The sequence below is a fragment of the Peromyscus californicus genome, unplaced genomic scaffold (genome assembly GCF_007827085.1).
Source record: "Peromyscus californicus insignis strain IS unplaced genomic scaffold, ASM782708v3 Scaffold_4__1_contigs__length_199733344, whole genome shotgun sequence".
Lineage (NCBI taxonomy): Eukaryota > Metazoa > Chordata > Mammalia > Rodentia > Cricetidae > Peromyscus > Peromyscus californicus.
This window is the reverse complement of record NW_026294562.1, coordinates 81,519,051-81,531,114: the sequence shown is the minus strand read 5'-3', so window position 1 is coordinate 81,531,114 and position 12,064 is coordinate 81,519,051. Positions and strand designations below refer to the sequence as shown.

The window sequence follows — 12,064 nt, the reverse complement described above, 5'->3', positions numbered from 1 at the left end:
CAAATTACTTTTAAAAGAATCAAAAATAAGTAGTCTCAATGAGCAGATGGAAACATGGACAGAGGGACAGATCTGTGATAAAGCACACACGGTAAAATGTCCGTTGCAAAGCCTAGGGGTGGAGGCATTAACTGTACAAATCTTTCAGTTTTTTACAGTGGGAAGTTTCTTTTGTAGTAAAGTAACAGAGGAGGACTAGTATGCACTCAGTGGTAAAACATCACTTGTTTAGTATGCCCAAGGCTCTGGGTTTGAGTCCCAGGATAGGAGCAAGATTTTTTTTTAAGTTTCACTTAAAATACTGGGGAGGGCCTGGTGGTGATGGCACATACCTTTAATCCCAGGACTCCAGAAGTAGAGGCAGATAGATCTCTCTTAGTTTGAGGCCAGCCTGATCTACAGAATGAGTTCTAGGATAGCCAGGGCTACACAGAAAAACCCTGTCTTGAAAAATTAAAAACACTGAGGAGGAGTGAGGCTATAGTTCTGTTAATAAAGTGCTTACACAAAGCCTGGGTTCCATCCCCCAAAACACATAAACCAGGCATGACAGGATACCCACTCGAGGGACAGAGGCAGGAGGATCAGAAGTATATGAGACTCTGCCTCCAACACCCTCCCAAAATAAAAATTAAAAAAAAAAAAAATAGCAACAACAAAAGGTTTGGTGATGCGTGACTATAATCCCAGCACTGGGGAGGCCGAGGCAGGAGGATTGCTATGAATTAGAGCCAGAGTGGGCTGCTCAGTGAATTTCTTTCTTTCTTTTAGACAGGGTCTCACTATGTAGCCCTGGCTGGCCTAGAACTTGCCATGTAAACCAGGCTGGCTTCAAACATACAGAGATCTGCCTCTGCCTCTGCCTCCTAAATGCTAGAATTAAAGGTGTAAACTACCATGCCTGTCTACACAGTGAATTTCAAGTCAGTCTAGACTACAGAGTAAGACCTTGTCTCAAAACAGTAACAAAATAAAATTTAAAATCATCAATTTTTAGAAAGAAGAGAAAGGGAAAGCTGGGTCCAGTGGTACAGGCCTCTAATCCCAGCAATTTAGGATGGCCAAGGCAGGAAGATTAAAAGTTCAAGGCCAGCCTGAGCAACTTAAGGAAACCTGTCTCCAAATAAAACAAGAAAGACCTGTCCTACAGCTCAATGGAAATGTTCTGACCTAGCATGTGTGAAGCTGTAGAGTCTGATCCATAAAACCCACTAAAATAAAATGAAACACTACGGAAATTTGAGGGTTATGACATTTTACCATGTCACCCTGTCCCTTACACTGCGCTAGCCCAAGCTTCAGCAAACTGGCTGCCTGTCACACCTACCTCCAGCAAAGAAAATAGACCATGAGCCAAAGGCATAAATGAACATGCCTTCCAAAACTGAGGCTGAGAACCCAGGATCTTCTTAGATGGCACAGGGCATTTTCATGGATAGACACTGTTGTTTTTATTCTAGTGATAGGAGAAGTGTGTAAGAGGCGAGGATGTGTAAATGAGTGTAGACAGACAGGCACAGTGGAAACTGGTAGCTGCATAGACCTGTGGGAACTTAGAACCTAAATCTAAATTAGGTCAGTTCAAGCGACAAGAAACAAGGATGGAGAAACCAGAGGCCGAGGCAGGAGGATCACAGTGAGTCTAAGGTCAGGCTTGGCTGCACAGCAAAAATCTGTCTCATGAGCCTAGGGGAGGATGAAAAGAAAGAAACAAAACAAAATGTTTTAGCCAACTTGAACGACATAACCCTGAATAAGGAATTCTCCCCAAGACAGTTGAGTTCATTCCAGCAAGTGCCTGATGATTGTCTCAGGAGTCATGACAATCTGTGAAAATAAGTCACACAGCCATCAGACCTGATCCATCAGCACTCCCAGGTAAGATGGGCTTTTCCCCTCCCAGAAGAGCTGCTGTGCCTCTGACATCAGACAGGGAAGGGTGGCTCATCCCCTATGGCTACAAATGCCTATGGACTCGGAGAGGAAGTGATGGGAGGCTCCATCCACTCTAAACCTGGGCCTCACCTCACCCTGTTCAGAGTACCTTTAAAATGAGACTTTTCCTCCAGCTCCAATGAGAACAAGGGAACTTGACCTGAACTTAAGATAAAAAACAGTCTGCTATTTCCACCACCTGACTAGGGGCCTCTGGCTTTCAGCTATCAAGATAACGGCTTTCAGGAAGGCCAGAGGCCCAGCTGAATACCAGGGACCCAGTCTCATTAGATCCTATTTAAGATACAGAGGAGAGTGATAAGAAGAGTTTCCTTGGAGACCTAGAGTCCACTGACGTGGGTTTATAAGCCTATGTTTTAACCCCTTGGGTGACAACGGTGTTTGGTCCAGAGCAGCCCCCCATTCCCATGCCACTGCAGGCTTTGTTCTCCAATGGTGAGGTATACCTGTGTGGCCCACTGGGTTTGCGTGTGCCAAGCCCCAAGCAAGGCATCGTAGAGGCCAGTGAGCTGCCGGTCCAGTGGGAGGTCACTCTGGCACAGCTCTTGCCAGGCTGCTAAAAGCTGTACCTGCAAAAGCAGAACAAATGGGGGTGTCTTACTAGGTACCCCAAAACATGCTGGGAAACCGCCCCATGCCACTACACAATTTATTGCTGCCCACTGTCCTGAGCACACAAGTACCCACTGAGATTCATCCACGTGAGAAAAAGCAGAAAACAGACAGGCTCCTGCTCCGATCACTATCTACTGCTTGAACTTGTCGACCTCCAAGCCACACTGTCTCCTCTGACCCCACCCCAAAGTGCGCCACTGGGCTTCTGCAGGTACACTGCGCTCTTGTGAAGAGCTCTTAGGGTGGCCATCGAGTGGGCTGACGCTTCGCGCCCTCCACCATACTTTTTGTTTTGTTTTGTTTTTCGAGACAGGGTTTCTCTGTGTAGTTTCGGTGCCTGTCCTGGATCTTGCTCTGTAGACCAGGCTGACTTTGAACTCACAGAGATCCACCTGGTTCTGCTTCCTGAGTGCTGGGATTAAAGGCGTGAGCCACCACTACCTGGCCCATACTTTTTTTTTTAATGCCTCCTCCCCACCCCCAAGACAGAGTTTCTTTGTATAGCCTTGGCTGTCCTAGAACTAGCTCTGTAGACCAGGCTGACCTCATACTCACAGAGATCCTCCTGCCTCTGTCTCCTAAGTGCTGGAAAGTGCTGGAACTAAAGGCGTGCACCACCACACACAGAGGCCAACAAGATGACTCACAGCATAAAGACGCTTCCCACGCAAACCTGACAACCTGAGTTCAATCCCAGGGACCCACATAAAGGTAGAAGGGAAGCAGATTCCATAATGCTGTCCTCTTACCCACACGTACACCATGGCACGCCTGTGCTGCACACATGTACTACACACACAACAATAATAAGGAAAACTAAAACAAACAAACAAAAAAACATGAGTACTGTGCTTAAAGGGATTAAGGTTAGCCCAGGAAGTTGCAGGTTGGTAGCCTAACCCTTGAAAACAGAAAATTTGTATGGCTTGCTAAAGGTATAATGAAGCATGAGACATGAATCTCCTTTAAAAAATAAAAATAGGAACAAATTAAAATAATGTTTTAAGTCTGTAAATGAATGCAGGCTGAAAACCCATCCATTAAGTGGATCAAGAGCACCCCCTACTGGCTTTAACTAAAAGAAAAATGACCCACAGGCAGGGAGTCTCTGCTTCTGCCTTTGCCTATGAAAGACTTCAGCCCAGTAGTGGCAGTGGCCCTCCCAATTATCCCCCCCGCCCCCCCCCCGCCCCCCCACAACTGCTCACCTTGTGACACTTGTAGTAGTACGCAAGGAGCTGGGGCATCCGGTCAATTTCCATAAATACCTTCACAAACACTCTGGACTGATCTAAAGAACACAAAATGCTATAAAGTGTTACCAGGTTTCCCAAGGCAGCCAAGGCAAGCAACTCACTCTGAGAAATTCAGATATATGTCAACTAGATTCAGAAGTTTCTACTTAGATAACTGCTTTCATTCAAATATGAGAATCATAGGCATAAGAAATAAGGGCAGAACATGGGACTCAGTTACCAGACACTGCAAGTCTAAGCTTATTAAAATAATGCATCGAGCACCATTAATATAGCTCTGGGCATGGTGGCACATGCCTGGAATCCTAACGCTCAGGAGGCTGAGACAGGAGAATGACAGCCTGGACTACATAACAAGCCCCTGTCTTCAAAAATAACACACAGGGACTGGAGAGATGGCTTAGTGGGTAAGAACATTGGATGCTCTTGCAGAGGACCTGAGTTTGATTCTTAGAACCTACATGGCAACTTGCAACCATCTATAACTCCAGTTCCAGAGGATTCAATGCCCTCTTCCGGCCTCTGTGGGCACCAGGCACACACATGGTACCCAGAGCAGGCAAATGCCCACACACGTAAAATAATAAAATGATTTTATTTTTAAAGAGCAACGGGAGGAGTGCAAAAATCAGAGCACGTGACTGCTGGTGGTAAAACAGATGAGAACAGAGCTCGTACCAAAGCTGGAGTGTAGAATTTAAGGCGGTTCTGAGCCTCAGAGTTGTCCAGGAGAACACCTACTTCCCCTGCCTAGTCCTGGCTGTGCACCAACCATGGACTGTCACTGACACGGATATAAAATAACCATCTCGTCCATCAGCCTCGTTTCGTAGTTGAGAAAACTGCACCTCCAGCTTGAGTCAGTGGCTGGACGAGAAACCACGGGGAGCTGCGTGCAGTGCTGACTTTCAGTTGTTCTGATTCACAAAAACAGCCATCATCTGACTCCATCAGCGTTTATCCGAACTGAAAAACGGTGAGCAAACAAGTCTTCTGTCAGATGCCAAGAATAAATCACACTCTCAGGGCCTCCGGGCCTCGGTGCATCTTATCATCCAGGGTGGTCTCCAGGGTCCTAATCAGTCGACCTAAACTGGCTCCCCTGCCAGCTCTGTCACACCTCCTCTTCACAGGAGGAGTCGGGCGCACTTACTGTATCGGGCGCTTTATGTAAACCGCCTGGTCTCTTTCCCACGCACTGAAAGAGACCCACATGAGTGCTGTGACATCCCTTGTCTTGTTTCACTGTTTCTTGATAAATGAGCACAAAGCACAGTTGCTGGAAGTACACCAAGTTGTACTGAAAGGATTATTTAAGTAGCATTGTCAGGGATGGCGGTGGAGGCAGGAGGATTGAGAATTCAAGGCCACTGAGGGATGCACAGTGATACAGTAAGACTCTACCACAAATAAGCCACAAGAAGATAAACTAATCAGCTAGCAGAAGGAAAATGGGGTAACAAAAAAGGAGATCAATGAAGCCAGACTCTGAACAACGCAGCAAACTGAAAAAAAATCTACCTACTTCCACTAAGTCAAAAAAAAAAAAAGAAAGAAAGAAAGAAAGAATACTTAAATGCAGACAACGAGAATGAAAAACAATGTGATAAAAAGATAACAGGCCGGGCAGTGGTGGCGCACGCCTTTAATCTCAGCACTCGGGAGGCAGAGGCAGGCAGATCTCTGTGAGTTCAAGGCCAGCCTGGTCTACAAAGTGAGTTCCAGGACAGCCAGGGCTACACAGAGAAATCCTGTCTTGAAAAAAAAAGAGACAACTGTGTGTGACGGATGTGCTTCCCTTGATCACAGTAATTACAGTATTATGAAATCAGCATGTTATACACTTAAAATACACACAAATCTTTAAGAGCTAGAAAACTTCTTTTGTTCTCAAAAAGGTCCTTAGTTAATAAAAGAAAATTATATAGTAAAACTGAATACGCTGAAAATTTATGACACTTACACATATGACAATCACTCACATGTGCACACATCTGTATGTTCATGTTTATAATTGTGTAGCTTATTGACATAATTTTCAAAGAAAAAAATGCTGAAGGCTGATGTCAGCATATCCATGTGACCTAAAACAAACTGAAGAACTAGAGCCCTTAAACCACCCTCAGTTCGTCATTAGAAAAGCACCATCGTTAAGCAAAACTAATGCGGCATCTCAGAAGCCAAGAGGAGAAGGTGTTTTCAGAACAGGAAAGAATGCAGGACAATACCACTGTCAACCATCTATGGTGCAGAGATAGAAAAATGCAGGCTGATGCCAGGGCTTCAAGTCTGCTGATGAAACAGCTGCTGGGGACTTGTATAGAATAAGGTCAAGAGTACGGGGAACTCAGAAGAGAAGGGTTCACATGACACACGAGCAGCAGTGAACTCAGACCAGAAACAGCATCAGTGCCCTGCATAGTGCACACCCCACGTGTGTCTCAGCGCCTGGGAAGCAGAGGCAGCTGGACCATTGGAGGCCAGCCTGGTCTACCTAACAAGTTCCAGCCTAGCCAGAGCTGCACAGTGGAAACCTGTCTCAAGAAAGAAAAAAAGGGGGGGGGCAGCTCCACTGCTGCCCCTTTTTGACTGGCTGATGTTTTTGTGGATGGAGTATGTGGGAGTGAAGTGTGCTGATGTCTGCAACTTACTTTGAAGAGAGTCGGATGGGGGCTACAAGTGCGGTTTAGAAGTAAAGTGAATGCTTAGCATGCCAAAGCCCTGGTTCTCACCACAGCCAGGACTCTCCACACAAAAGACAAAAAAGGGCTGGAGCTGCAGTCTGTGGTAAAGCTGCCAAACCAACAACAACAACAATGAAAGAGAAAGAAACAGTGAGATGGAGCAACAGACCTACCATGGGGCAAACGTAAGGCTGGCATGGGGCTCAGTGGCAGAGCACTTGCAGGGCCTGGGTTCCACCCCCAGCGTGGGGAGGTGACGCAGGAAAATGACAGTGTTGAAATCTAGAGGCTATCTTCATAGTGCCTGTTTCAACTATTCTGTATGTCAGGAAACTGTATAAAATGCTAAAAATATGGAAACGTTATGAAGTTACATTTTTCTGCAATCTACGTAACTCAATCAACACAAAATTATTCTAAAGACTCTTTTTTTTTTTTCTTTTTGGTTTTTTGAGACAGGGTTTCTGTGTAACCCTGGCTGTCTTGGAACGTGGTCTATAGACCAGGCTGGCCTCGAACTCACAGAGATCCACCTGCCTCTGCCTCCCTAGTGCTGGGATTAAAAGTGTGCGCCACCACCACCCGGCAACCAAGCCTTACACTTATACAGAAAGGTGCCCACAGTTGAAACTGGCCACACTCACCCACAGACTGAGAAGTGAACGCTGCTACAATCTGGGGGCTGGCCAGGGCCTCCAGCCTGTTCTTCAAAGCCTCCAGGTGCACACACTTTTCGGAGTAGTCTGGAGTGTCCACGAGCATCATCAAGCTGTTCTGCATACCAGTCAGCTTGGCAGAGATCACAGCTATGTCCTATAGAAAGACAAAACAAAAGATGCTTATCTTAAGACTCCCAACAGCTCAACTGGAATTAGAGGAAATACATTAGAAGACAACTCTTTGGGGCTGGAGAGAGGGTTCAGGAGGTAAAGGTGCTTGCCATCTTTACCTGAGTTTGCCCACCACCCTCCCAGTGCCCACATGATGGAAGGGAAGAACTGACTCTCACAAATTGTCCTCTGACCACCACATGTATACCATGGCACAAGTGCTTGTGTACACACACACACACACACACACACACACACACACACACACACAATTTAATTTTTTTTTTTTCAGAGACTAGAGAGATGGTTCAGCAGTTAAGAATACTGGCTGTTCTTCCAAAGGTCCAGAGTTCTATTCCCAACAACCACATGGTGGCTCACAACCATCTATAGTGGGATCTGGTGCCCTCTTCTGGCATAAAGTCATACATGCAAATAGAGCACTCATCCATAAAATAAATAAATCTTTAAAAAAAATTCAGTAAAGGAAATAATTCATAAAAATAAAAACGGCACATAAAAATTATGCTCAACATTATTAGTACCAAAATAAACACAAATTAAAACAAAGAAGTGCCATTTTCTTCTAATTGAGAAAGCTTTTGAAAAATTATAATGGCTATTTTTGGTAAGGATGCAAAAAAAAAAAAAATCTGGTATCATAAATGCATAGTGTCTGGGGAGTTGGCTCAGTGGTTAGGAGAGCTTGTTGTCAGTAGAGCATGAGCTCAGATTCCAGCACCCATCCTGGGAGGCTCACAGCAGGTTGTAATTCAGCTCCAGGTTTCCACCCTACTCTCCTGACCTCCACACCCACATACATCCATTCACACAGACACACAGAGATACGTAAATTAAAATAAAGTATTTTAACATGTATGCTGTCTTACTGAAAGGCAATTTAACAATAGGTCAAGAATCTTATCCACAAGCGTAGGGGAAGGGTTGGCAGGAGCATTTGCTATGCAAACCTGCCACCCTGAGTATGATCCCTGGAACCCACAGTGGAAAGACACAACAGACTTCTGAAAGTAGCCCTCTGACCTCCATTTATGAGTGCTGTGGCATATACATACAGGCACTCATACACATATCATACATGTGCACACATGCATGCCGTAAAATAGTGAATAAAAAGGAAGTATTCCCAGGACTAGGGATGAAACTCTGTGGGACAGTGCTTGCCTAGCATGTTCTAGGCCTGGGTTTCATCTCCAGCACTAAAAAAACAAGAAATTGCTGGGCGGTGGTGGCGCATGCCTTTAATCCCAGCACTCGGGAGACAGAGCCAGGAGGATCTCTGTGAGTTTATCAGAGAAATGCAAATCAAAACAACTCTGAGATACCACCTTACACCTGTTAGAATGGCTATGATCAAAAACACTAATGACAGTCTATGTTGGAAAGGATGCGGAGCAAAGGGAACACTCCTCCACTGTTGGTGGGAGTGCAAACTTGTACAACCACTGTGGAAATCAGTATGGCGGTTTCTCATAAAATTGGGAATTGATCTACCTCAAGACCCAGCCATACCACTCTTGGGCATATACCCAAGGAATGCTCAATCACGCCACAAGGACACATGCTCAACTATGTTCATAGCAGCAATATTTGTAAAAGCCAGAACCTGGAAACAACCTAGATGCCCATCAACTGAAGAATGGATTAAGAAAATGTGGTACATATACACAATGGAGTACTACTCAGCAGAGAAAAACAATGACAGCATGAAATTTGCAGGCAAATGGATGGAACTAGAAAATACCATCCTAAGTGAGGTAACCCAGACTCAGAAGGACAAACATGGTATGTACTCACTCAAAAGTGGATACTAGATATAAAGCAAAGGTCAATCAGACTGCAACCCACAGATCCAGGGAGGCTACCTAGCAGGGGGGACCCTAGGATGACTGTGGCTTATAATAAGTTTTGGTTTTGCCCAATCACTGGGCAAACTTTAGTGAAACATTTCGCTATTAGGATAATGTTTGTACTGTAACAAGCTGATGAAAGAAAATGCTGGCTGTACTTTCAGGAGGGGAGGCTAAAATCTTCTTAGATTATAGATTAGCCTATAGAAAAATGTCTGCCGTAAATCAAACAGTGAAGGGGAAGATGAATAGGAATCTCACTTACACAACTTAAGTAAAACATAGCTCTCTGAACAGATGAAGATAGGTCCCTTCTGTATCCCAGAATCTAATCAATATTTATATGTATAATTCAGCTATCATTTGGCTTAAAAGGGCTTATTGGGAAATGTTATCATTTATACTATTTTCTACAGAAAAAATATTTTACTGTTTAAAATAACCCTGGACTTGTAAATTATAACCTGTTTTTATGTTCAGGCTATCTGAGTATTATTTCTCCTGCAATTGTACATGAAATGTTTTTACATTTAAAAAAGGGACAAATGCCGGGCGGTGGTGGCGCACGCCTTTAATCCCAGCACTCGGGAGGCAGAGCCAGGCGGATCTCTGTGAGTTCGAGGCCAGCCTGGGCTACCAAGTGAGTTCCAGGAGAGGTGCAAAGCTACACAGAGAAACCCTGTCTCGAAAAACAAACAAACAAAAAAAAAAAAAAAAAAAGGGACAAATACTATAGAATTGTATTACATGACATATATAGAATATACAAATTCATAGAGACAGAAAGATTAGATGTTATTTCAAGACAGAAAAGAAAGGAATATAGAGCAACGATTTCCTAAGTACAGAATCTCTGTTTTGTGTGATAGAAAAACCCCACAAATGGACAGTAGTATCAGGACATAATATTATGAATGTAATAAATCAATACAATTAATGTAATTAATGAATATCATAAATATAATTATTGAATGAATACTGCGAATGAATCAATGAATACCACAAATGTAATTAATATCATGAGTGTAATTAATGAATATCATGAGTGTAATTAAAAAATAGAAAAATTTTAAAAAAAAGAAAGAATCTGAGGCTGGGCATGAGCATACACCTTTAATATCAGCACTCAGGAAACAGAGGCAAGAGGAGCTCTGTGAGTTAAGAGGCCAGCTTGGTCTATATAATGAGTTACACACCAACTAGGGTTATACAGTGAGACCACCCCCACATGGTAATTTGAATATAATTGGCCCCCATGATATCATAGGGAGTGGCACCATTAGGAGGTGTGGCTTTGTTGGAGTGGATATGGCCTTGTTGGAGGAACTGTGTCACTGTGGGGGCAGGCTTGAGGTTTCCTATGCTCAGGACACCACCCAGTGTCTCAGCTGACTTCCTGCTGTCTGCAAGATGTAGAACTCTCAGCTACTACTCCACCACCACATCGGCCTGCCTGCTGCCATGCTCCCTGTCATGATGATAATGGACTGAACCTCTAAAACTATAAGCGAGCCACCCCAATTAACTGTTTTCCTTTATAAGAGTTGCTGTGGTCATGGTGTCTTTTCACAGCAATGGAAACCCTGACTAAGACACTCGGTCTCAAAAACAAAATTAAACTAAACTAAAAATAAAAAGAATCTGAGGAATTCTGATGTCTGGTGGTGCATGTATGCATGCACGCATGCAAATCAAAAGAACTTTGAGATTTCATCTCACCCCAGTCACACAATGGCAAAGGTCAACAAAACAACCAACAACAAATGCTGGAGAGGATGTGCATGCGTGTGTGCGTGCGTGTGTGTGTGTGTGTGTGCGGGCGCGCGCGCAGAGAGAAAGATTAAATGAAATTTTCTCATCTGCGCAGACAATGCTCCTTCCCAGAACCATAGATCATCTAACAAAACCCCCAACACCAGGCATCAAAGGCCATCTTTAGTTGTTGTGTCAGGGTTATAGATTATTGCCATTGCTCTTGGCTACCCCTCAGTGGTGGAAGGTAAGTTCCTATTGCTCAAGACACCAGGCACTTCAGACTCGGGGCCCAGAGACCCCTGAACTGGACCTGACCTGGATGTTCTCTCCTCCCTGAGAACTAGCACTCATGGTACCGGATGACACCATGCAAATTTCCAGGAGAGTAAGCAAATAACACCCAGCTATAATACCTATGAACCACAACAACCAGCCTGGCATGGTAACCCTGAGGGAGCAGTTGCAGCCAGAATACACTGGTGGTAACCAGCACCTCTCAAGACCCACTCAACAGGAGGGATACCATGCCTGGTCCTGGAAACCTAGCCAGCTACCCACGGCTAGGAAAGCCATGGGTCTTGGAGGAGAACCTACAACCACCACTTCACTAAACCAGCATAATCCCTATCTACACTCTAAATATTGGTTCTTGTACCCACAGATCAGTGTAGGCAGAGGGCAAAAAAGCCCATGCACACAGATAAGCACTGGAGAAGCCAGGGAAAGGAAACCATACAGCTGACCTCTCCAAAGGGAGAAGATATTTGGCTGTTTTTCCCAGAATGCTAGAGGGAAATGTAATTTACAACCTGGTAATCCTTTGCTCTGTTGGGCCAGGCCCTGCCCATACTCCCAGAATATTATGTTTGTTTATCCCAGACTTTTCCCCTAAAACCTTGAGCCATGAAATTCATCCTGTGAGAGATGTCATTTGTACTTTACTTCTGTCATCTTAGGGCCAGGCACTGTGTCCACCCCGTCACTCTCCCTACACCCTTATCTTGAGCACTGTTTCTAAGTCAACAGGAAACTATCTTATAGCCACACGGACTCTGTAAAGGCTTCAGTGTGAACACATCTTAAGCTTTGCGATACTC

The 12,064-nt window shown here is 44.5% G+C and overlaps 1 protein-coding gene across 5 annotated transcripts in view; it reads right to left on the bottom strand.

The window, feature by feature from the left end:
• The window catches only part of Cog7 (component of oligomeric golgi complex 7), a 109,931-nt gene that overhangs the window by 88,839 nt on the left and 9,028 nt on the right, over positions 1-12,064 (bottom strand). For all 5 annotated transcript variants that reach the window (XM_052761300.1, XM_052761304.1, XM_052761303.1 and 2 more), the window contains exons 4-6: positions 7,156-7,324; positions 3,780-3,862; positions 2,403-2,525 (exon numbers count right to left, since the gene is read on the bottom strand). In XM_052761300.1, the coding sequence (XP_052617260.1) occupies positions 2,403-2,525; positions 3,780-3,862; positions 7,156-7,324 (375 nt within the window). The remainder of the gene's footprint in view (positions 1-2,402; positions 2,526-3,779; positions 3,863-7,155; positions 7,325-12,064) is intronic.